At 41.7% G+C, this 27,398-nt stretch overlaps 1 protein-coding gene across 2 annotated transcripts; it reads left to right on the plus strand.

Moving 5' to 3' along the window:
- Positions 1–27,398, plus strand: aplp1 (amyloid beta (A4) precursor-like protein 1). 2 transcript variants are annotated; one of them, XM_029504637.1, is made up of 17 exons: positions 1–319; positions 16,683–16,862; positions 17,822–17,951; positions 19,110–19,222; positions 19,426–19,619; positions 19,700–20,010; positions 20,756–20,883; positions 21,716–21,790; positions 21,902–22,060; positions 22,202–22,330; positions 22,699–22,798; positions 22,888–23,055; positions 23,209–23,229; positions 23,327–23,400; positions 23,541–23,606; positions 23,758–23,901; positions 24,400–27,398. In XM_029504637.1, the coding sequence occupies exons 1-17, from the start codon at positions 254–256 to the stop codon at positions 24,499–24,501; spliced, it is 2,160 nt and encodes a 719-aa protein (XP_029360497.1). In that variant the 5' UTR covers positions 1–253; the 3' UTR covers positions 24,502–27,398. The 2 variants fall into 2 exon arrangements, with proteins under 2 accessions (XP_029360497.1, XP_029360498.1); XM_029504638.1 differs by having other exon boundaries at positions 24,403–27,398.

Here is a 27,398-nt window from a genome sequence, read left to right on the forward strand (position 1 = left end):
TGGCTAAGCCACAGCCGGGAGGACGGCCGTGAGAGAGGTCTGGGATAAATACCCGCAGAAACAGGGCTTGGTTCTGTCAGGTCTCATCCACACACACCATCCCAGGCTGAGCCCGACGCAGGAGATATTGCAGGAAGGCGCCGATCGACGCACCGTCCATCCTTTCAGCCGATGTAACCAGACAGCGCATGTTGGAGGCAGATTTCTTCCAGTAGCAACTTCTTCACAGAGAGAGACAAAAGAAGGAGAGAAAATGGGACATACCGCATTACCTATATTGATGGCTGTATTGTCCTATTGCGTTTGGGAAAACGTCGAGGTAAGAGCAGAACAAGCTGAATCATTTTGCGTGGCGCATTGCTATTTTTCTCTCTATAACATGTTATCATTGAACAAAATGCTGCCTGATAAAGATATATAACTATCTATATTTTCATGCCGACATTATACATGCCACGCATACAGCTGCTGCCATCTCCATAATGCTGACACGGAGCCTTATCTGGGACAGGTTTCATTTGTAAATGCATCTTCCAGCAGCACAGTCCTGTGTCAACATGAGTAATGAAGCTCAGCCGTCACTGAAATGCAGTGGTGAGGGGGTGAAAGGATTTCACAGGCTATGCTGTAATGGGATATGGAAGGAAGCTCACACTCAGGACGTAAAGATAAGAGGCTTCATAATTGTGTGGTTCACATTGCACTGGTTGCGTCAAGCCTGGGCCTGTATCTGACATGATGCGTGATGTTATAGGGCCCCTCAGCTCTGGAAGGATGGAGATCAAATCCTATCTCAGTGCATCCCCATCTGGCCTTGTCAGAGGAGAAAAATCAGCTCGCATCCGTCTTTTAGAGGAGTGGTGCAGCTCTTCAGCAGGATTGGAGCCATCCATATTTAATTGCCATTCATTGTCTTCATGGAAGAACACTGAATAAAACTACCATTTGAATCCACAGAGGCCCATGGGAAATATCAATATGTATGTGAGCAATCTGGCAGAGGAACGATGTGGATACAGTGTGTGATCTGATGCAGCGTATACTAATGAGAGATATGGGGTCATCTTACTGGTGTCTGTCTCCATCAGCAGTGGCAGGGAGATAGCGAAAGGCTCTTGTACAGAAACAGATCAATGGGCCACCAGCTGCTCCAGCCTCCCTCCTGTCTCCTCACGACTTACAGCAGACTCGCAGTTTGATAGACTCGACCTTCATTTCACAGTAACTCCTCTGCTCCCTGTCCTCTCCCTGCTGAAGGACTGTGGCACAAATTCAGGTTGGAGCATGTGCATTTGTGTGTAGGAGCAGGGGTGGCATTGTGTGTGAGTGTGAGGGAGGAGATGAGAAGCAGGGAGGGTGCAGGGGTTGGGGGGAGGGGGCGGGTTGAGTCATGGTGTCCCAGCTGGAGATGTGATGCAGGTCAAACTAACTGTTCCACCTGCTCTTAATAATCTGAGATCGAACAGGGAGCATCTTGACACAGTTCCTAAGAGGATTTGTTAGATGTTTATTTATTAGCCATTTTCTACCTTGCGTCTTTAACAGTCATAAAGCATCATTCTCCTTCTGAAATAATTTCACTTCTCTAAGAGCCTTAGTGGGATTACTGCTCTGCTGACGAACAGGCTTTAGCTTCACACAAGGAGACCTGCCCATGAAGGTTTATGTTGAAGATTACACTATGAGAGGGTTGGCTGGCAGGATTACACTCTGGTATTAGTCCTAATAAAACTGTCATCTCCCCTTAATTTGCTCAACATTCGTGCAATTGAAATGTGGGAATTGGGGAAAAAATTCTCTTGATCTCTCTTTTATTGTGAAATATTTAATATTGTTAGTGAACTGGGATTATGTTCTGTCAGAGCATAATTACACTGCTGAATTTCAATTTTCGGACAGTGTTGTGGATTAGAAAAGCTCCAATCATTCTTACCTGAAGTACAAACTCAGCATCAGCCTGTGTTGTGGAAGACACATAGTTGCCAGGATGTCACATATGTCATGTCCACTGCTGGCTGCGTTTCAGCTGCAACAGCATTTACCTTTCACAGCATCCAAAGCAATTAGCTAATTGACACCCCGGAAAGTTGTCATCCAGACACAAAAGGTCATTCGAGGAAAAATTGTACCAACAACCTCCTTCATGGCCAGTCTTATGCAATCACATAGTGTAGTGCAACGTTAATTAAGAGTAAAACAAGCTGAGGTTAAATTCCATTGTGTCATGTGTCTGTGTGTGTCCTTATATGGGTTAGATGTGGTCTGTCATAGGACTCGGCCTTATGGTTAAATATTGTAATATCATAATAATAACATTGTGATTTTGAAACATAGTGAGGCGACTATAAGAGATATCACAATATACTGTGAAAAGACACGGGGAGATAATATTAATAGTATTTAATATATTTAGCTGTCTTTATGGAGGAATTGATTTTTTGTGATTTTTTTTTTTTTTTTGCACGACATTACTAGTTACGTAGCTGATCCTTCAATAGTTTCTTAAATGAACTTAGTTGTGTCAGAATATTCTCAATATATAATGATGTGCTATAGTTAGAAAATGAATTTCTGAATATTAATATACTAACCCTATCTTTTTTTTTTTCTTTCTTCTCTTTTTTTCTGAAAAACCAGAGATGAAGTTATTTATGGAGAAAATGACCAGATAGTAATCTATTTTAGGTGACTTATCACATCCAAGTAAAACTAATGGATAACATCAGCATTACATTTTATTTATCCTAACCTTACCCAAACCCTAAGCAGGGAAATTAAAGAAACATCCACAACTGAAGATGAAGTGCTGTCAGTTGACATATGGATGTATCCATCATAGTACTACCTGCTCTAACCCCAACAGTGCGTATTCACTTACCAACATCACAGATATAACCACACACACACACAAATGTGGTATACAGGAATATGTGACACGAAAGCCATTAAACATTAATTTTGCTTGTGCTTGCTTGCGTTGTGCCATACATGGAAAAAAAAAAGAAAAGAAAAGAAAAACGTTGACCAAGAACAACATGTGAGCTCAGCTTTACTCAACCAGTTCTACATTTATCGAGATAAACAGCTGCAGCGTTTTTCTTGATAAATCCTTTAGCCAGAGAGGCTGCAGTTCAACAGCAGCGGAGGGCACAGCAACAAACCAATGGCATATCTACAGGTCTCAGAAAACACCAAGCCTCAAGGGAGGAAAGAGGGACAGAAGAAAAAGGATAGTACATAAGGACAGGAATCCCCACTCCCCTTCCCCCACGAACAGCAACATCAGGCTGCGAGCTGGAATACAGCCATACGGATTCATGCCCCTCCCGCCCCCCCATCTGCCTTTCAGTGCAGTAACGCAAGAGGATTTGGGTTTGGTTTTTTCTAAACTGAAGAAAAAAATCAGTCAGATCGCTGTCTTTCATACACATGCACACACACTCGGCCCTACACTCATTTAATTAATTTGAGAGCCAAGAGATAATCGGGTTCCACTAATGGATTCCTGTGTGTTTGCTATGCTCTACTATATCTGTGTGCCATTGGGCATAAAACATGGCATTTTTTATGTTGCATGTTTTCCCTGCCAGTTCTATGTATCCGGCTTCCTTTCCAAGTTTTTGAAGCACAGCACACAGACATATACACTCGCACACACGGGGGGCCTGGATTCAATCCTGCAGAGTCATTGTGAAATGAGAGCTATGCTGTACTGGAGGAAAGGAGCACTATAAATGTACTTTGGCAATTGAACTGTTGAGGTGCCAAACTAATGAACTAATGACTAATGACGTTAATTCACTCTTTGGGCCGTTGCTTTAATTGACAACACGGAAACTGAACTTTGTGTGGTGCGATTTACAGGGTTATTGGGGGTTCATTTTCATTGTTGCTTCTAGTCATTTAGAAAGTCTGGGTGGAAATGAAGAGTGTACACAGAGTGTGTGTGTCTCCAGCCATACAGTTCGCCGGGCTTCTCTGCAGAAAATAAATTGATATTAACTACACACTCGCATGGCTTCCCTCATGATGGTTTCATGGAAGCACTGCCAAATTCTGGTATAGATTATTCGGCCTTGTCTTCTGGTGTTTATGAAACATCACATGATTTGAGTAATTCTTAAATCAGCATTTAACAATGTTCGCCTGCAAGGGTTATCATTTAATGGCATCTCTAAAGCTTGTGATGCATAAACTGATGAGTTCATTTCTTCGTCTTCCCAAGCTTCATACCGATTTCTACGTTACACATAATTAAGAAGTTACTTTAAACAAGGAATAAAAGCTGCTTCCGGTTTTCCAAATATTATTTTAGCTTTCATCATCTAATTACTGAATGTCAAATATAACATAATGTATAGAGCTGAATTGGTTGAGCCTAAGTCTCCAGTATGTGCAGACCATATGTGAGTTTGTAAAAGCAGAAGCAGAAGCCCCCATGGTCATTCAGCTGCTTCAAAGTGTTTTCAGTGTGTGTTTGCCCTCATGCCAGTCATGTTTGTCCAGTCTATACCCAAAAATTTGAGAGCCATCCAGATCACATCCAGTTCTGGCTCCTCTCTAGAGTCTTGCAGGACAGAGATATCACTGCAGCCCAGGGTCTTCACACCCAACATAACAACCTCAGTGCGCCCAATGGTTTGGATTTCTGTAGGAAAGTTGAATGCCAGGGCAAAGTGGAATTTAGTTTTTCCGCAGCCAGTGGAAGATTTCAGAGAAGCCCCAGCTGAAAACATCTGCAGTGTGGTGATAAGAGTTGTCCTTCGTGTTCACCGGGAAAAGACAGAGTGCAGTGACAGAAAGCGAGGTCTGGTGCCGAGAGGGGGAGAGTGAGGGACGAGGGGCTGCCCTGGCAAAGTGGAAGATTTGGGAAATGGAGAGTGTATAAGTGATGTAGTGCGTGTAGAATGTTATGTGGGTTGCAGGGTGGAGTGCATGATAATGAAGAGGCTCAGCCTGGGAAGCTGATGAAGCAGAGATCCACCTGTCATGTACATGTACTCACAGGTGGCCTTGTGAAGGAGCAGGGGTGGCATTCTTTAACGACACTGGCCAGAGGTTTGAGAGACTGACAAGGCCAGCATCGAATTCTACAGAAGCATGTTAGAAGCTGCCACAGAGGAAGATGGATGGACCCTCTGGCAGAGTTCTTCCCCTCCCTGCTTTTCAAAACACACAGTTCCAGCAGAAGAACTGATTCACTGATTAATACAAATGTAAGAAAGGTACAGCTGCCGTGACTCACGTACCCACAATTAGGCCACACACTTTTACTCACAGACAACTGAGAAGTAGGCACACATTCACTGTACTGCTGCTTCATAAAGAGCAGGCGAACGCTGCAAAAGCTGCATCAATTATTGAAGGTCGTGGAAAGGTCTGGGTTCTCGCTTGTCAACTGGGCTTTGGCACTTGTCACGCACCCTCTGAATACCCAAATGCCATCCTGCTGTCTTCATGCTACTTGGTTTTTATGCACCCACACACCGCTCCCTACCCCTTTCTCCGTTCTCCAGGTCCACTCCCAATCTTTGCTGTTGACGACACAAAAGAAAATCCACACGCCTGTCTCCTCCTTGCCTCAACCCCCCTCATCTCCCTCTCTCTGTCTCTGCCCCAGCCTATCTGCTGTTCTCTCCCTCCTCCCTCCCGGACAGCTGCTCCCAGTGGCCGGTGACATCTTTTCACTTTCCTTGTGTACTCTTTGATCGTTCTTGAATAATTTACATTCTAAACTCGCCCTTTGTTTAATTATTTCTCTGCCGTTTCTGCTGCTCTTGCCTCTTTTCTTTCTTCTTGATGTATCCAGACAGCTTTATTTGCATGTGCTCCATCTCTACTCTCACTTCACCTTACTAATGCACTCAAGCTAGCATTTGACCCGAATTTTCTCTATTTTCAATATAATTACAGAATAAACCTGTCAGATGTATATTCTGCACGCTTTGCCAACACGTGGCATCAGACTATCTTTTGGTTATTCTCTACATTTCTTTTCAAAACCACCAGACAGCTTGTGAGAAAAAAAAAACAACTTTATTTCCAACTGCTATTTTATATTTGAAAAGAAAAAAAAAATTAAATACTGCACCAAAAATCATTGTTGGCATTTGCCAGTGTGAATATGTTTTTGGGTGGAATTTATTGTGGAAGAGTTTACCTTTTCTAGCAAACACAATCCTCCCTCGAGACAAACTGTTCCCACAGCATTTGACTTGATGCTCAGTATTCATCAACCCCAGCATTGTGTCACCAAATACTGAATACAGTCGACTCTGCCTGTGCCTTATCCATAACAGACAGCTGGCATGTTCACAATCAATAACTGGGTCGATGGTGCAAGCAGCTATTGATGGTCATGAGGCTCAGACGTGGCTTTTAATCAACAACAATAAAATTCATCCAGTGATTGGGACACACAACAAGAATTTCATTCTTGTCTCAGCTCAGGGTCATTGTGACTGCTAAGGCCAAACGGTGCCGACACTCACCCATGCTCAGCAGACAGATTGGATACTTCACATGACTCTAGCTGTGGCTTGGAATAAGGAGTGTAATAAAAGAACAAAGCACAAATGGAGGTTCCAGGCCCTGGTGAGGGGTCTCTTTTGAAGATCATCCGAATGATTAAACCATTTTCCCTTCAGCTGCACATTCTATGGAGACTTTATGGCCTGAAGAAACGAGATAACACTAATATCTACTACTGGGTGATTCTGCACAGGACACATAATTTCACTGAGAGGACTAAAGGAAGACAGGCCATATCAGCCTGATATGAACTCAGTTATTACTATTATCTTTTGTGAGTGGACTTATCAAAATGGCCCTACTGGAGGACTAGTTCATGTGTTGAATATGAAGTGCATAGGGAGAATTGGTTAAAAATTCAATATGGTTCATGCAAAATATAAACATCTCTCATCATCATCTCTCTTAGCATCTGTTAAACCTATTTAGATTTTTTTTTTATCATGCATATGTATATTTCCTAATCATTTAATCAGAAATGTTATTCATTGGACCCATCAAGATATCCTAGATGGTCAATTTAATTCTTTAATTTGTTTGTGCAACAGTGTGGCCCAAAAACAATTAATTTACAGCTACATCAGAAGTAAGAATCGTGCAAGAACTTGACAAAAAGCAACAAGTCTTTTGCCATTTTGCTTTATTGATGGATTTTATTATAGCTTGGTTAATTAAATACTTTAAAACATTTGTTATGTTATAATATGATGTTTACATTTACATTTAATAATGCGGCAGACACTTATATCCAAAGCAAGTCTCCTTCCACAGCCTGAAGGTAAGATGCCTTCAGGACACTATTGTGCAGTAAGTCTAACTCAGCAGGAACCCATCTCCTAGTAATTAATTGAAGTGGTATCTAAACAACCAACAGGCAGTGCTAAGGAGAACTAACCAGCCGTTAAGCCAGCGATCGGCAAACTGCTGAGGATAGAAAGTCGAACCAAACATATGGGGACCCTTTCATGTGAGAAGAGAGAGGCTGGCTGATAATGAGGAAGAGAGCGTGAGAGAAAGAGTCTGAGTGGCATGCTTGAAATTCTGTAGGGGACCAGTTGCTACGGTAACAGCGAAGGTAGCCAGCTCCTGTGGGTGGTGTTACCATAGCAACCATCCTCAGTGGCCAAGTGATGCTGAGAGGGAGAATGTAAAGGTAAAGTCTAAAAAAAAAACAAAAAAGTGTGTTTACGGGTTCAACAGGAACAAGTGAGACAGATGAAGGCGGAGTGACACCAGCCACGCTGCTGCACACCGTTTCATTAAGTTGGCCTCTGGCAGACCTCTTGGTTTTCTTTGCTATGAATAAGTGGCAAGCCGGCCCCAGCAGAGCCAGCATTAGCTGTTTATCCCGCAGTTCATTAACAGAGTGCTTCATTACCATGAACATGCTCACCGAGAGACTGCAGAAAAGGTTTACCCCTCAATACATATGCACGGGGTCAGAGGAGTCATGCTGGGTTCTTGTAGAAGTGATGGTGTCATCTCTGAACTGTCACTAGGAGTTAAAGACCAGTGTATTCCCACTGTGGTGATACTATATATATACGAAAAACACCCACCCACCCATACCTCAACCTCAGCCCCAAAACCTAATTCCCATAAGATGCAGCTCATAGATGGGCGGATCACCACTGTGTGTGTGCATAAAGGGCAGAGGAAAAGAGAAATATGAATGTTTTAACCCTTAGTCTCCCTCCTCCCCCTTTTCTGCCACCACTTTGTTGTATCTGTACTCTAAAAGAGCAGTTTCCATTTAGCGCTAATTTATTTATTTGGTATGATTCAATTTAAAAGAAGTCATTTAGATAGTCAGAAAACGCATGATAAAAAGTACAAGACTATGAACACAGACAATATAGGAGATGGACGGATTATTGCAATTAAAGTGTCGAGCATCAGAGGTCATAAATCTTATGGCTAAATTGCCTGTATGTTCCCATAGACTCATGAAAGAAGATGAATATGACAGATAACTTCTAATTTCACTAACAGATTTCAGTTCCACTTTGTTCTTTTTTTTTTTTTAATTGTGTTTCAGATTAAGTGATTAAGATTAAGCTTTGGAAAGCTTTCCAAATTGTTAAAGTTGACCACTGAATTTGCTCCATTCCAATTTCTTTACTTGGTTAAGCAAGCATACAGCAGATTTGTAAAGAATACCAAATACACAGAAAATGATCCAAGTGACAGGGAAGGTCAAAGCACAATTCCAAAATTTCAAAGACTTCAGTAAGAGAGGCAGCCAAGGTTCAGAGAACGTGATAAGCAGAAAGCATAAAAATGTTGCCTGTAGCCTGCTTGCTGTTTGTTAGTGACAGTCTGTCCTCAAGTGGATCAATTATTATCATCATTTCTGATTTGAGATTCCCCAAATTTACTTAAACATGCCCAAGGGCTTCACCTCACTGCTTTAAGGCTTTATCTGATAATTCACTCAAATTGCAAATAAATCTATCCATATTTCCAGCATCTAAAGCTTTACTTTTTAAAACCAACCAACCTCTCAATCACTAAAATGAAGTTGCCCTGCGTTAAATTTATTTTAGCTGAGACAATGCTCACCACAAACTGGAACCTCGGAGTCCTACATGTGACTCAAGCTTTTTATGTGTATTTACTGTATAAATACAGATTGGGAGAGCCGGCAGAAAATCCCTCATTCAACAGCATTGTGTTGACATTAGTTATGTTTCGGATAGACCTGCAGTGCTCAAATCTCCGCTAAGCCGTTGATTCCTTCAATCCCATGAGGTATGCCTTCAGCTTGAAATCACATCTGCAGTCTCACAGTGTTTAGTATTAACATGCTGGCTTTCCCATGTTGTGTTGCTTAACGGTGAAGGAGGTTCAGCTGTGTTACATAACAGCAGAAACTCATCAACATTTACATCTTTGGATCTGTTTTTGGTGAAGTTTAGATTTTATGTTCCCAAACTCCGTATTTATTTTCAAGTGAATTTATCAGACAATTATTTATTAAAAGCAGTTCTTTGTCTCCTACACATCTGCGGGAAGACTGTGAAACTGACCAAGAATGTGTTGTGTTTTTTTCTTTTATGGAGCAAAAACATGCACAGTGTGGCGTCATTATGGTGCATGACTCAGAAGAGGCATTTGTTGGAGCGTGGGTGGAAAAGAGAGGCAGATATGCATATGAGTTCAGCCTACTCTGTGCGACACAAGTATCACAAACACTTGTCTCATTCTGAATATTGCTCAATACTGCTTTTCCATAGAACACTACACATGAAACCAATTTTATTTTGAATCTGTGGGAGTTTCCTGTTTTGGTGTCCTGGTTGTATTGAACTTTAGTTTTTACAAGTTTTATCAGAGATTCTGCTGAAAGTCAGGATGTGAAAAAAAAAGCTCACAGGAAACAGCTGTATTGTCTGCAAAATAGATGTAAAATATACGTGTGTGTGTGAAATATACGGGGTATAATGAGGTAGGAAAGACAGAAGCAGGGCATGTATGGACTTGATATTTATGATTCATATGAATCCCAGCTGGGAAAGGTGAAGTCTCCATTCCTGTGGGTATGAAGCTCTCATTCATGGGGTCTGTATCCCACGTGAGCTGCCATGAGGAGATGTTGAACTTTACAGGAGATGGTGATCACTCTTGGCTGCCCTTATTTCCCTGCAGCAGTCTGTACAGTGCTAGCTTGAAGATAGATATGGCACTAAGATGTTGTATAAGTGGAACCCAGCGGAGGAAACTCTCAGTAAATACACCCCTAAATAACCATAATCACCGGCACTGCCAGCCTCCAGCTCAACGGAGACTCTCGCAGTGATGCCATCTGACATGGCCTCTATTTTAAGCGATACTTGAAATGAAATCAAATATTCAGAGCTGTTTTGGCTGCTGTGTCAGACCCAGATGAACCCTGGTGATTATGGGACCATCTGCTCCCAGTGATCCCAGCTGGGGGCTGGTCAGCTGTAATCTGGACCGATGAAGCCTGATTTCGCAGAGGCTGTGATTTTTGTACATCACTGTAACAAAAAGTGTCAACCCAAGAGTTATTTATCAGGAATTGAATTAAATTGAATCCAGTCGTATTCCATAAGTAACTACAACTTTATGTGGCCTGTGGTAGGAAGCAACACAGCAATACATATAACACAGCGCATGTTTTCCCCTGTGCTCGTCAGTCCCGTCCAAATAGAAAATGAACGGCTTCAATTAGCCATTAGTCAGAGATGTATAATGACTGTCCGTGTACAGAGCCTACCTGCTTTATCCTCCTTTGTCCCCTCTGCGCCATGAGAGTCTGGCAGACTAATGTTGCTACTCTCTAATAACTACATGCCACATCAGGAAGAGGCCTGATGGAGCGCATGAATAATTAAACAACATCATTACAATGATGAATGCAGCAAAATCTATCTGGCCATTTAACACTGGCCTGGGGAGGGGGGCCAAACAGCAAAGTGTCAGGCATTGTGTGAAAGCAGGGCATCAAGCATCGGGTGCCTGAGGCGGATCGAGCTCAGGTTGAAGAGGGGCCCAGAAAAAACAGGAAGACACCCACTATTCAGCCATCTGTGCTGCGGAGGAACACAAAGACATGCTCATGAAACCGTGTGCGTGTGTGTGTGTGTGTGTGTGTGTGTTTCATACAAGCATGGCTTATGCATCTGTGGGGGCCTATTTGTTCGTGGGTGTGTTCCCTACATGAGTAATGGCAGTTATCCATTGTAGAGTGTTAGTGTTCAAGTAATCAGGAGCAATTTTACCTAACTATGCTTTTCACAGTATACATTTTTAAGTGTATAATTTGTACATCATAGAGCTCGCTGTAAATAAGTTGTGATAGGAAATTTGGTGACATGAAGTCTGTAAACTTCACTTGTATTGAAAGCAAATGTAAAAGTGTTGCTGCCTGTCGCTTGTCTTTTGTAAATTCACGACGTTCCCGTTGACGCTTCGTTGCTACATCCTATTTTAAGAGGCCTTGTTTTACCTCTTGTGTGAAATCACAGACTCACTTGCAAAAGCAAAACCCAGAAAAACAAACTGATCCAGGAAGTTAAAGCTTTCTTTTTTGTGGTTTGCTGCATTTTTACTACGTTTTCAACACGTTGTATTTTGGTTACATGGGATATCCCAGATCCCCGTTGCTAAGTAGAGATTAGCTCTTCAGGGTTATGATGTCTCTAGTCAATCACAGAGTGCCAGGCAAGCTCGCTGCATTATCTCTAAGGCCAGAGGCATTGTATTTATGTAATAGCTACTGAATTTTGAAGTTGGCAATGATTTATAGAGCAATGGAAAAAACTAAATACATATCAAAAGGCACAGCATATGCACAGACAGGTTAAAGGCGTCTACGGTGTGTTATAGAAACACAGGGGGCATATCTGAGATTAGATCTAGATTTAATCATAGGCCAAATGAAAGTCAGAGAAGATGGAAAGAGAAAAGAAAACAAACAGGATCAATCACACAATACATGGAAGGGAATAAAAATGTAACACCGACAGGTTCGTGCCTGTGTACAGTACACAACCCAGCATGTTTCCTGCTTCTGCTTCAAACCTGTGACCCATTTATGCCGTTGCATTTCAATGTAAAATCTGGCAGCAACTTGTAAAAAAGGACAAATGATGAGTGGGCTCTTCCACTCTCCCCCTTCCGCTCTGCACGGCTTGCCTGCTAGGACCAGGAGATTGCATCATTAGAGAGGATGAAGTCATCCTGCAACATAAGGGTGGAACAGGTGCTGAAAATTTAATTAGAACTGGGTAGAAGATGCGGAAGGAACATGTACATGCACTGTCCTGAACCAAAGACATTGCTGACTGGGAGAAGAAGTCATGTTGTTGCATCATGTGCATTTCAGGGTCTCATTTTGTACTCTCCAGATTGAAACATAGTTCCCTGTACCTGGATATCTGCTAAATTATCATTCACTAATATTATATCTGTATCAGCTGTACTAGAACTTCTAGTTGAGTGCACAGCGTGTTCTTGTCTCAGTGGGATTATGTTGTTTCTTTGTGATGCCTATTGCTATGGAGACTGTGGGTGTGTACATGGCCAAAAAGTTAAGCAGCATGTAGTCAGTTTTACAGCAGATACGGAAAAGCCAAGCGGAAGAAAATAGAATACCAGGCAAGTTAACGAAAGCAAAGAACCTGGCATACAAAAGACAGAAAGCTAATCGATGTTTCTGGCTCTATACCACCAGGCTGTTATTAAAGATGCAGCTTTCTCTGCAGTGGAGAGCAATCAGGCTTTCATGCTGCCTGCCCGTTCAGCCTCATCAGCACTACAGTAGATGATATGTGGGGCTGGGGACGGTTGAACAGCACTGCTGAACGTCCTGTCTCCCGTGCTCGCAGCCGCTACTGCACAAAGATGCTTCAGTGCACTTCAGTATTTTCCTCACTGAGACCCAGAGGGGCAGCTCTGCAGTCTGTCCTGCACAGTTCAATCGTTGACAGACTGTGAAGCATTATTGTGAGTCCATGGGCATCAGAGTGCCTCCTTCCTGATGGAGACAGAGAGCATTCACAGAGATTTACACCATCGTGCTCACAGCAAGTCTGAGTACTCTCTGAAATCTCATTGGACTCAAAATGGAAATTGCTTAACATTGAGACACTGGAAATCATTTGTACCTCTGAAGGGTAAGAGGGTTAAATAGAAAATATGAACACTGCTGTGTAATGTTCATGAAGAATGTGATTCATTCACTGTACCAAAGTCTATTTTTAGCTGCTTAATCCTTCACAGAGGACTATTGTCAGTGACTGTTTAATGGACACTGCTGGTTGATGAGATCTAAAACAGTCGGGGAAAAAAGCTATTTTTGTAAACATTTCCTGCTAAAATATATCATTTCCACTTAAATGATTCTGCCGTGCTAGCAGCTCTGTAACACAGCGGTGCTTTTTGTCTAAATTGTTGTGCATTAGCATGCTGCCATTCAAAGTTAACATGGCAGGTTTTGGTTGAATGGAATTTGTTTTAGAGGCATTTTGTTCTAAATCAAAGTTTTGGACAAATGGACATTTTTACAAATTGTGAGGATATTGTAAGAAGAGAAGTTACAGGATCAGAAAAGTTATAGTGGAACCATGATTTTGTTACTCTGACATGTCTTAGTCCATATCCCTTTGTTGTGCAGGTATTTGGGCCACACCTACTTCATTTCTAAGAAATAAAGTCCTTGTGTTACTACTAGTCCATGAATACTTCTGTGGATGTAAAGTTTTTGTTTTTTTTTCTTTTATTAAATCACACATCTTACTTTCTCTGCTCTGTTTTCTCATTTCCTTTCTCAGTAACAACCTCTCCAGGCTCTCTTTTCCGATTGTCTGTATATATTGGGTCAACTTTCCACTTGGTCGACTGACCAATTTGCCATTTAAAAATGATCAACTTGGCAGCTCCGCTCCACTGCTCTGCTGCTCAGACAACAGCACTCTGGCACAAAACTGCTGTTTCCGCTCTGTCCTGACTCTTCTGTCAGCTGTCATGTGATTCGGGGCGGGAAGTGTAAAATTAGGAATTCAATCAACTGGAAGCTTTTAAGTATAAAAAAAAAAAAAACCTTACGATATGGCCGGTCTTCACTGATTAGTACACTGATTAAGCTGCTGCCTCTCAAAGGCCGTTTTACCATTTTGGGTAAGACGAAGGAGGACTGAGACACTCAGATGACATTTCCCATTATTGCTGTGAAAATACACTGACAGTGTACAATGAGACACAGACAAAGACACAGTATGGCTGTCACGCAACAGAGCGGAGTGGTTTATGCATGTGGTGCTGTGGCTGTCTTCAGTGGCTCAAAAGTGATGACTCTCCAAGCTGGTATGAGACGATGTAGATTTCCGCTCTAAAGCAGCAACAAAAACTAACTGACATGTGCATCTTACATCTGGTTTTTCTTATCAGGGGCTATCTGGAAAGGGAGACCTAATCTGATCCCAGATCAGGCTGGAGATTGGGCGTGCAGCCTTGTTGTGCTCGAGGTCAGGGTCTCAGGCTCCTGATGGACTGTTATTGATTGGGGGGAACGTGGCGATACAGTTGCAGTCGCTCAGCATTGATTTTATGCAAGTGCAGTAGTGGAAAGCAGGCAGAATGAGAGCGCCGGACCGGGGGGAGCTGCCAGGTTATCTTCTCAAATATCCGGAAGTAACTTTTTTTTTTTCCCCTTTGTGGCTCTGACCTTCCCCGAGTCAAAGAGACATGTCTATTTAGACTCAGCAGCTTCAGCAGTGTCTTGCTGTGCTTATCCTACAGTATACTTAACCAATCAAACCCCCCAGCTCAGCACTGTCAATAACTAACACTGCTAAAAAATGGCAGTCTAGATTTAAGAGATTGTTGACGGAACTCAATACAAATCTCAAAATAAAAAGAATTTCAAAGAATGTCAGGGATTAATGTTAACTTCAACCCGCAACCTGGAAATGGATAAGCAGTTGAAGATGAATGAATGAATGTTAACTTCCCGAGACTGGAAACTAGCCAAAGATGGGAAATCCATCACTTGTCCTGGAACAATGGGGAACATGTTTATAGTTCGTGACTCTGAAAGTGGCTTAAATTTAAAAATAAATATATATATATGAACTTCACTGTGATGCATTACCTGTCTCAAGCAATTTGATAATCAAACAATAAATAAATAAGAAAAAACTGTGACATGTGGGAAAGTCCATCTATAAATAAAAAAAAATCTGGTTCGCTTTAGGAACCAGTCAGCAGTAATGAAAAGTAGAGCAGTAATTTGTAAGAAATCTGCTAAGACATGCAGAAACACAAACTCCTCTTAGCGTAATTATAATGCGTAGTCTGCTCAGGGCTTATTATATTTATTGTACATTTACTCAGAGGGTTTATATATATATATATATATATATTTTTTTTTTTTTTTTTTTTTTTTTTATTCTGTATGAATTTTAATTAGAACTTCAAACACTTGAGCTTCGGTCGGCCAAAGCCAGGCTTCCCTTTGATCAGGCGTCACTCTCCCATATTTTTTTTTCTCCTGAGTTTCTTCCCTTTGGGCAACTTCCCTCTAATTGGCTCAGCATCACTCATCTTATCTGTCGTCAGTAGGTCTCTCTCTGTCTGCAGCACAGATGAAAGGATATGAGCCGTACTAAGGCTCTGGGCTGCAGGACGTCTTTTCTAAGACTTCCAGGGTCGGACAGTAAACATTATCACATGCTCTCTACCATGATTGCTGTTGCCAAATGATGCTATATAAGATGTGCGACCTGCAGAAAGAGATCGGTTTGTTTTTGCACCAGACATGGCTCAGACAGCCACTGGAACATGATCTAGTTTTGTTTTTGGTCATGCTTCATGAGCTCACTGTTGTTGCATTTTCTATGAAAAAAACAAAACAAAACCTTTGAGTGTTCAGGTAGTATTTGTGCTGCTTTAAGTGCTTTTCCTTCACCACCTAACCCCTCCCATCCTCTATTTCTCCCTGGGCTCTCTCTGTCTCTGTGCTGTGTGTTAATGTAGTGAAGTGGCCCGTCGGTCAATGAGCTTGTATTAACACCTGACTCAGAGCCCGAGCTGCTGTTTGTTCCTCCATGCTGGGTCCCCTGGGCCCTCCCCCCGGCAGAGGCAACATATCCCGTGATCAATAACAACATCCTAGAAGGGCGCTGAAGGAGGGGAAGGAGCAATCTCACATACTTGTGTATATTTTCTTTAGCATCTAGTCCTGCTTTTATCAGATCTCAGTGCAGCCAGCAAGCAGACCACATGGGCTTCCAGTCAGTGTGTCCGGCTTTTCATTGGCTTTCCTTCTCATTCACTTTATTCACTCCATCACGGTTTTTTCAACATGGAGCTTTCTATGTATCTTTCAGAATCTTTAGGTTTGCCAATATTCTTAGAGCTTCTTGGAGCTTGAATGATGTATAATGTGCATTAGCTTCCTTTTCTGCCAGCAGTTCTTGTTTCATCTCTGTTTCGATCTTTGAGTCTCTCAGACTCACACTGGCTCACACTCAGTCTAACGTTGGACAGTGCTGGAGAGCATTTAGGAAACATCTGTGGATCAGCTTCAAGCACAATATTGTCTGCCATTGTGTTATGTACAGTCTGTAAAATGGTATCAACTCCTCTTCATCTCTCTTCCTTCTCTCCCTCCCTGTGCTGTCCAGGCTCTGGCCATGGCTGAGGTGAACGGGCCAGGCCCTCAGATTCCAGAGCCACAGATTGCCGTCTTCTGTGGCCGTCAGCTGCTGCACATGAACCTACAGACCGGGCAGTGGGAGCCCGATTCTCAGGGCCGACAGGGCTGCTTCAAAGAGCCCAGTGAAGTCCTGTCTTACTGTCAGGAGGTAAGATCCTGAACCTTACAGGGGGGAAGTAACATGAACCAGAACAGCTGTCATGAGCACCTGACTGGATTGATTCTTGCAACATCATCAAAATCTAAATGCTGATGGAAAAGTATTAAAATGTTATTGCAAAAATCCAGCAAGACATATAGAAATCTTGTCAAATTTCAAATTCTATTCTTCTAATTTGGTTTGTCTGACACCTGCCTGATCAAATCTATATATTTCACTATATAGAGAGATGGTGGCCTGTTGAAATATCGCCGTATTTCATTTGCACCACCATCCACGTCTCCTCCTCTTGTTGCCATGATGGGTGCTCTTTAACATCTACCGTACGGGAATCAGTCTCATACTATCGCCACACATTCCTCCCTCAGAGATATTTATTTTTAGTGCAACTGTAAAGTCGTCCAAGCGCCACCTGGAGGGCAAAGAGCATGTAGCAGTGACAGATAGGAAGCCCCTGAATGGACCGTGATTAGCACACACAATGAGCATCTGTGATGGATTTTACTTCATTTCCAAGTTCCTTTTTTTCCTGACATGTATGAAGTAAGTCTTTTATTGTCCATTCACAGCTGTGGGAAGCAGCATTTCACTACTCTCCCATCATTCCCCTCTGCGCACTTCAAATGAAACTAGTCAGGTGTGAAATGGAAACACTGAAAGTGACGATGAGTGACGTTGTACCTCCAGTATGCCATTCCTAAAATGGCTTTATGTTAGTAGTTAGAGAATCTGCCGCATGACTCCTTACCTTGTTAGTCTTTGCCCCACTGACTGTGCTCACCTTCCTAATTTTCCTGGCTCCTGCTATCATTCCAAATGAATCCCTGGACCTCTTCTCCAACCGGTCCCTCCGACTCCCATTCCTCTTGTCTTCAACCCCTCTGTTCTGTCCATTCATCTGTCTGTTTTTGTGTCTCTGTTGTCCCTGCATGAACCTGTATGTCCAGGTGTACCCAGCGCTTTCTATCTCCCACATAGAGGAGTCAAAAAGACCTGTCACCATCCACGGCTGGTGTAAGAAAGGGTGGGGCCGCTGCCAGACACGCCCCTTCATTGTCATACCCTACCGCTGTCTAGGTAAGAGCAACACACCTCAACGCCTTTTGAAAATTAGAGGAACACATTGGTTTGTGTGACCTTCCTTAGGTAAGAAAGGAAACTTGGTGAGACAGTCAGATTGTAAGCGGGGACAGTGAAGTTGTTTATTGCTAACCGGTTCACACGCTTCCGAAATTGTTCAACATAAGGGAAATACCCTGATTATAGTTTTGTTGAGGTTCAGAAAAGAGTCTGTCATTTAGAACAAACATTAATAGTTCATGGAGATTTCAGTGGGCTCTCATTGTCTTTTATTGCTGCTTGTTAAATATCGAAACCAAGAGCTTACATAATCAATTAATTTTAAGGTTTTCTCTTAATATTAACTGATTGCTTCACATTTATGTAATTTTTTTGACATTTGAGGACCTAAATACTGTTTCGGACAGTGCCATAGTTTTCGGATTCTGCTCAGGTATGAGGTGCAATACGCAAAAAAAAAAAAACCCCACCATGTTCCCTTTGACAGTATTGCAGGGGGCCATGCCTCCTGCAAGCCACTAGGTGGGGAAGATTGGCTAACAATTGATGAGTGAATAAATGAATGAGTAATAAGGAGCGAGTCATTGTGGAGTCACAAAGCATTTGATTCCTACACACAACGCTGCAGAACTGGCTTCTATAGTGACTGTATGGATGAAAACCACTTCAAATGACAGTGGCATTGATTTATGGTTTTAAAACCATTTCTGTTTAGTTTTTAATTCATAAAACAATGTAGCAATCTGTACTAATGACAATATCAAGCAAAACACATCTTTCTGTCCTTGGCTGTTCACAGCGCTTGCAACAGTCGCATTTATGCTTTCTGTCCGACCTAATTTGTTCGGCTCATCCAGATTTAACTGCCAAACTTGTCAGAAATGAGCAGCCCCTTGCATGAGGTGAAATATCTTCCAAAATGTAAAACCTAGTCCAGTTGTCCTAGATGCAACTTTCTCAGAGAACTTCTGTTTCATTTTTCTATATATCATGCAACTTGCCATTTGATCTAGTTTCCTTCCTTATTAAACCACAATTCATGTTGAAATGAACCACTGGCGTCTAGTCAAATCAGGCTTTGCACTTAAAATACTGAAACTGAACTGCTTGGAATCATCTCACTCTGAACTTTCCTTTTGTTCGCTGTTGCTGCAGAGGGCGAGTATGTGAGCGAGGCCCTGCTGGTGCCTGACCGATGCAAATTTCTCCACCAGGAGCAGATGGATGCTTGCAAGAGTTACATCTACTGGCACAATATTGCCAAGGAGGTAAGAAGGGCAGAGACACGAATGTTGTACGATTTTTGCAAAAGAAAGATTTTCAGTTGCACTCAAGCAAAATCGGATTTCTGTCTGTCGTATTAAGTATTAAGCACTTTGTGATACTGATAAGTTAGTTAAAAGACTAATTTAAAGCTCATTGTACATTATTTCACATTGGATTTCACTGGATTGGATTGCCTCCCTCTCAGGTGTGCACCGCAGATAATCTGGAGCTCCACAGCTATGGGATGCTGCTGCCATGTGGCGACCATTTCCGGGGGGTCAAGTATGTATGCTGCCCAGGCCGAGGAAGTTCAAGTGGGAAAGGAGAGACAGATGAGAGGGATGTCCCTGTGGGTCCTCAGACATTCACATCTCAGGCCAGCGGAAAACTTAATTCTATGTATGACACTCATATATTCATTTTGACAAAATAACAATAACTGCTGTCACCAGTATAATGACTGCTCCACTTTTTGTCAGCACCAAAGTGACAGCCCCCACTCCAAGCCCATCTCCTGACACAGACATGGATGAGGCTGATATGGAAGAGGAGGATGATGAAGTGGTGGAAGAAGAGGAGGAAGAAGAGGACGAGGAGGATGAAGAGGAGGTAGACGAGGAGGAAGCAGAAGAGGAGGAGGAGGAGGAGGAGGCGATGGCTGTGAAAGATCAAGAGTATGAAAACCCTATTGACTCAGGACCCTACCGCACATCAGACTACCTGGACCCCTTCTTCTACAAGAAAAGCCACAAACCCACCACCCCCACTCCTCTGACCAAGGGAGACAGCCGTGAGTGTCCCTTATTTTTTCCTCTATTCCTTCCATTGTTAGTGATAAATCCTTTGTGTTAATACCTGTGTTTAACAGCTGCTGATGGTGCGACTGACCTGAAAGTCAGGACGATTGCTCTCACAGCAGCCTCCTGCAATATTAATAATAATAATAATATTTCCTGATCCCTTTTCTTGTAAGCATGTCTTGGTAGTAATTATAGTGAAATTGTAACCGATAATCTTTATTTATATATTTTTTTTCTTTATATTTGTCAAGTTTAGTGTCATTTATGTCATTAAGTAATTCTCCATCATTGGAATGTTTTTTCCCCCACTTCCTACAAGGCGCTGTTCTTGCATTTTTAATAAAGGAATAAATCAGGAAGGAAAGGAATAAATAATGTGTAGCACCAGTACTTTTACTGTAATGGTCCTATTTTTTCATTGAAGAGTCCTCTACACTACACCATGTTTGCTTCATTAGTGCTTGGTGCTGGTGGCCTAACAAATAACCTTGTTCATTATTGAACTTAATTGTTCTCTACCATCCACATTTCACCCACCAACACAGCAGATGTTTTTCCATGTAAATTTTTTCCCCCTTTCTCGACCTGCACTGTAAAATTAATGCAGCTTTCTTAGCACATAGCCTGTCACATTTTGAGCAGGGCCGTTCTTTGGGTGGCAGGATAATTGCTCTCTGGCTCTCTGTGTACAGAATCCTGTCCTTAAAAGCTCTGTTTTCTGTCTCGTCCCTCCAGTGACTACACCCCGGCCCACTGATGGTGTTGATGTTTATTTTGAGAAGCCAGTGGACGACACTGAGCATGCCAACTTCCTGCGTGCCAAAACAGACCTTGAGGAGCGCCGAATGAAGCGCATCAATGAGGTGATTTTGACAGGGCTGAAAAAAAAAAAAGGGCTCATAGCTGGTTGGCTGGCAGGTTCAACTTTTGACAAGTCAATTCATTAATCTGGGATAAGACTTTCCGTTGCGTTGCTCTCGATCACTACTCTCATAATACTGAGCACTGGTCTGTGTCGATGTTTCACCTGCATTCAGTTTAGGAGATCCAGAAGCAAACAGTAACAACCAGGGTTGTACTCTGCAGTAAGACTGTTTTTATAATCACTGACAGCCAGACAACAATAAATCCTCTCATAAATTTAATACACTCTTATTTAAATGCAGCTCAAGGCTGTGGAATAGTAATGATTTATACTATTGTGTGGATGTTATGAACTAACTGTAGCTAGATATGTTAGTAGAGGCAGTCTATCACACTGAACATCTGCCTGCGTTTGCATGTGTGTGACTGTTATCTTTGCACGCAATTTAACGCCAGCTTCCGTACAATTTTCAGATTTCCTTTTTGATTTGGGTTTTGACTGTGGTAATAGCACAGGCATAAAAAGTATTTTAATCAGCACCACGTCACCACAATTTTGTGTTTAAGGATTCTTGTAAAAGTGGCTTTTAGATGTACAGTACAGGCCAAACGTTTGGACACACTTTCTTATTCATTTGAATGAGAAGATGTGTCCAAACTTTTGGCCTGTACTGTAAAAAGGAAAAAAACTCATCGGTAAATTATCAGTGCTGTTTTTATGTCTGACTCTGTCTTGTTTGTGTCATTTGCAGTAAAAATATTAATAAAAGAAGCCACCATCTTTGGCTTCAAGTGTACTTGACTGATTGGGTGCGTGTTTCTATTCCTCAGATCATGAAGGAATGGGCAGAAGCAGACAACCAGTCAAAGAATCTGCCAAAGTCGGAGCGACAGGGTTTGAACGAGGCAAGTGCATCTTTCTCATCCTGCTTTATTGACTTCAATCTGTCATTTTAATTTCCCTGGAGATGAATTACCGTTGTCCTTGGATCTGTTCGCTCTTTTTTCCTCTCTTAGCACTTCCAGTCTGTGCTGCAGACACTGGAGGAACAGGTCGCAGGCGAGAGGCAGAGGCTGGTGGAGACTCATCTCGCCAGAGTTGAGGCTATTCTTAACAACAACCGTCGCCTGGCTCTGGAGAACTACCTGACTGCTGCACAGTCCGACCCCCCTCAGGTAAGGGCGTCATGGATTACAGGCTACAGGAAAAAACACACACCACATTAATGAAATGTGGGGAGCTACACCGCAGACTTGCTCTAGATCCCTTTACTGTAATGAACGGTACCTTTTATCTCAATTGACTTGTTCTTCCAGCCTGAGCGAGTGCTGCAAGCTCTGAAGAGATACATGGCTGCAGAGCAGAAGGATCGCAGACACACACTTAGACACTACCAGCATATTGTCGCCGTTGACCCCCAGAAGGCTGAGCAGATGAAATTCCAGGTGTGTGTGTGTGTGTGTGTGTGTGTGTGTGCGTGCGTGCGCACAAGAGAAGAAAAATGCTTTTTCCATCCATCTGTTTTTGTGGGTTGTAATGCTCCTTACTGCTGACCATAAAACATACAGAAGATTGTATGCTGATGAGTTAGTACGTGTTCCAGATAAATAATCAAGAAGGCTGGAATGGCTACCAATATTCTTTTCATTGAACTAAGATGACTTAAAAAAAAGCAACCTTGGATACATTCATATTAAAAATTTAATTCTGGATTGATTTTAAGAATCAATTAAGTGCTTCTCACCTCAGAGCAAACATATTGTGGGCCTTTTCTTGGTTGAACACCTAAGCAGATTTTTTTAATGCTTTTCAGGTGTACACACATCTCCACGTGATTGAGGAGAGGATGAACCAGAGTCTTGCACTGCTGTACAAGGATCCTACTTTGGCTGAGGAGCTGCACAATGACATCCGTGAGTGAAACTCCCGTTAGCTATCATTCGATCTGTTCAGCTATCAGTATTGATGTTTTTTTCTCCCTCTCTTCATGCATCACTTGCAGAAGAACTGGTCAAAGCAGAGCGAGGAGACATCAGCGAGCTCATGACCACGTCCTTCTCTGAGACACGCACCACAGAGGAGCTGCTTCCAGCTGCCAGCGAGGAGGAAAAGGATGATGAGGAGGAAGAGGAGAGAGCCTTCCAGAACAGGCCTTATCCTCCCCGCATTGGTACACATCCATATACTGCTTATACAGACCAACAAATTCAACATGTTGGGCATCTAAGTCCGTCCCGATTGTGTTATAAGCTTCATGCGAAAGAATGAACTGATTGTCACTCTCTCTGTTGTTAATGATACCTTTTCCTCTTTCTCTCTACAGAACCTCAGTCTAATAAGAAAGGTAAGCGAGTGTTGAGTGTCATTAAGGCAAAAACATTTTTACTCAAACTGGGGTGTTTCTTTCTGTTGCTCACAGCTGACTGTGCTTTCCACTCCAGCCTTAGTGTCTGCAGTTGACGAATATGACTATACCACATCTGAGAGAGGCCCAACGTATGAGTATGAGGAAAAGGTAAGATGATGATTATTTCGGCTTCTTCAGAAGACAGCTTGATTAGACACAGAAATTTGTCGGATGTGTGTTCATTACGTTGTCAATGTTTGCGTGTACCAATAAATCCCTTTCGGCTCCCACCTATGGTCTTCCCTCAGATCAACACCTCAGCAGAGCTCAAGCAGGTGGTGAACAAGCCTCCTGAGATTGAAAGAGATGAACTGGTAAGGGCTGAGTAGAAACATCACATTTCTTTTGCATAAAAAAATTTGAGGAGTTCTGCTTGGAATGAAATGAAAACGGCGCGTTTTAGTCCATAGTCCATATATGTCTCACTTATCAAACGTCTCACTGAACATTTCTGTCTTTCTGTAGCAACCTGATGCCTTGGAAACATTTAACCGGGGCGCCATGGTGGGGCTGTTGGTCGTGGCTGTGGCAATTGCCATGGTGATGGTAATCAGCCTGCTGCTGGTGCGCAGGAAGCCATACGGCACCATCAGTCACGGCATCGTAGAGGTATGAACAGAGATAGGCCTTTAATTTAAACAGAAAGTCGTCTTTAAGGTACACCCGTCTTGCTACAACAGTTAGAAGCACTACAAATGAAGGTACGCTCACAGCTGATGACTAGCAATAGCTTGAAACAGCATCTAACTCTTGGCAAGTAGGTAAATAAGTACATTTCCCAGAATATCAAACTCTTTGTAGTAGTTTGTGATGAACTGCCGATGATGATTATGACAGCTCTTAATTTAAAGATACTTTTACGAGATTCTCCAGAGCTGCACCACATCTTCTTTTCATAGTAATAAATATGACTACATGTCTGATCACTGCATTCCTCACTCTGTCATACAGTAATACAGAGTATCGGTACATGTGATTCATTCTCAGAGCCGAATCAACACATTTCATATTTGGTAAACAACTTCATTGCCATCTCAGTCGATGGTGTGGTTCTTGCTCATGAGCTTGTCTTTCGTGTGTAATAATTGGAGCCCTTGTTTTTTGCAGCAGGTCGACCCCATGCTGACACCAGAGGAAAGACAGCTCAACAAAATGCAAAACCACGGCTACGAAAACCCTACCTACAAATTCTTTGAACAGATGAACTGAAGTACTGCGGCTGCCAACAAGTCATGCCTGACCACTTGTTTTGTCCACCCCCTCCACTCTTCCGTTCAGTGATGTCCCAGCTACAATCAGACGGATTTATGATGCGCTACACACAGAAAGTAACTGAATAAGTGTGGGGTACATCCCAAAACCATTGTAAATGACCCACAGCAACCCATCATCATTATCAGGATGTGAATAATTAGATATGACACAAAGCCACATCACCTACTGTAATTGGATCAGAGTCTGAGGATTGTTAGTTGATGTATAATCCTGAAAACATTCACATTATAGACAGGACAACCATCCCAGTGGCATGACTTGATCTATCGCTCCTCACCAGAAGCAGAAGTTGAACGGTGCATAATGCTTTATAGGATTTATTTTTGAGTAGTAGTCTATTTGTTGAAATTGTACCACAGTTAGATATTATGTATCTGTGTAGATGAGTGTGAGTGAAAGCCTAGTGCAAATTACGGTGTAATTCTGAATTCTTAAAACCCACTCAGAGATTTAAGGGCAATTAGAAGCTAACTGTCAAGCTAACTTCACCACCATGAGCTACTGTAACACAGAGCACCTCCTGTAATAAGACATGAGCATAATAGCGGATGGATGTGGAGGTGTAACTTTGTAACTTTGAATGTGTGAGACATTTAGATTTTAATTTAGAACACTAAAGGCCAAAAAAATGCCACACTAGTCGATACAGAACTGTGTGCTGGTGGTACAAAAAAAAAAAAAAAAAAAAAAAATCACGGTTTTCGCCTGTGAGTATCTGCACTCAATACCATTATTGATTATTTGGCAAAATATACCAAATATCCCATTTAGCTAATCTAGTCAGTGAATGAGTTTATTTTATTTGTACTGCTACCTAAAGAGTTGTAAAACAGAATAATAATCAGAAGTCCGTTATTTTAATGAAAGCATGACAACTTGGTGTATGACGCTGCTGCATTTATTTGTGTTGTTCCTGCCATTGCTTTTGAAAAGTCGGAAATGTCACTGTTCAAAATGGACACTGTAAATAACGTAAGAAATACATACAACTAGATGTAGACATTTCAATGATTAATTTGCATTGATGTAATGGAAAAATACATAACAATAGTACATTGTGCTGTTACGAGACGGAGAATCACTTTCCTAACATGGCTGATTGAAAACGGACTGTTGTAAAAACCAGCACAAGACAACGACACAGTAACTTTTTTCTGAATGTATTTAAGGTAGACATTAAGATTACATCTTCTTTTCAGTCATCATTCCCCTTCTAGACATTAATAGGAATAGCAACACAACCAGTAGACCACATGCCTGGTGCGCTTGTCATCACTTCTTGTAGCAGTCTGTTCATTTTCACATTTAGCAGGTGTGTATCAGAGCAGAGGGATGTAAAGCTTTTAGGCAGAGTATTGCGACGCCACGGTTACGGTAATGTGAAGTGTCAGTGTACAGTAAGTTGTAACAAAACACACTCAGGCATGATAACAGTGATACATGCTCTTATGTCTTTAAAATCTGCCACTTTGACACCTTTGGACTTAACATTGAATGTTAGGACTCTAAAGTTCCTATATTGAACCTATTCTTCATAAAAGAGCGTTTTACTGAGTGATTCATTGTAGTTTGTCATATTTATGATTAACGTAGTATCCTGTGTAGGTAAATGAGGGATTGCCCCTTTTCTGAGGCTGATTGTTGACTGCTTAGTGTGTCGGTTTGATTTACTGCAGTGACCTCAATCTACCAGACCATCGTGGCTAAGAAAGGTCACTTAGTGCAATGTTGCTTTTTGTCCATCATTCTTGAACCATACACATGCAGTAGAACTACTCCATAACCAAATCACGTCATATTTTAACCGTTGTTTCTGTTCGGTCGAACTTTCCTTTGAAACCTGCATTTCTCTGTTCAGTGGAAAACTCATTTACATGTAATTCGTGTTTGTTTGTTGTTTTCTTTGTATCTTATTGTAATATTTTCATTGAAAAGAGCAAATGAGTCTGACTCTAATTTTATGTTTCTCTACTTAAGCAGGTTCATTGTGGGTTGCGGCTGTGTTATGACAGGTGAAGAGAAGTCATAGCCCTTGTATAATTTGTACAGCTACGTTAGTGAATGAAAACGTTGTATGTTCACAGTTTAAGTCAGTTGATCTTGTAATGATACTACTGAAACCATAGATGAGAATAAGCTTGCCTGTGTTTCCCAAACCACTGACGGTTTCCTACCAGCATTTAGCAGATTAGAATGGTGTATTCTGTAGTTACTCAAATCACATTTGTACGTACATCCTCTGTCGAATTCTAGACTTCTTTGTTGGTCTGTCCCCTTAATTCCCAACAAAATATAAACAATGTTATTGAGATTTTAATTGCTGCATTATTGCCTTTTACAATGCTGTGTTTTGGATGTAATTATTCTGTATTTTTTATTTGTATGTAATAATCAGTTGGATCAAGGGTCATGCTTTTCACCTGTAATGTAATTTTAGAAGCTTGTATGAGAAAACACTGACAAGTTTGTAACGTTCATAAATGTGAACTATAGACAGACACATGGCCTCTGCCTAATTGACAAGGAGTGGCACTAAGCACAAGTAGAACCAAATTACTCAAGTTGTGTACAGATTGTTAAATGTTGGACATTAATTCTGTCTGTTCAATTTCAATTATACTGTATTGATCCTAGGGATGTTGATATCATTGAGAGAGCTGTTCTCCATTTTCATTCAGACCTTTAACCAAAGACATGCTCCACAGACAGATATTCTAATTTGGCAAAAATGTTGTGTAACTGTATTTGCAAGCAATCTGAGAAACTAAAACCGGTCAAGCTGATTAATAGTGTAATAAAAAAAAAAAAAGAAAAAAAAAAAAAAAAAAGAA

This window comes from Echeneis naucrates, chromosome 6 (genome assembly GCF_900963305.1).
Source record: "Echeneis naucrates chromosome 6, fEcheNa1.1, whole genome shotgun sequence".
In the NCBI taxonomy this organism is placed as follows: Eukaryota; Metazoa; Chordata; class Actinopteri; order Carangiformes; family Echeneidae; genus Echeneis; species Echeneis naucrates.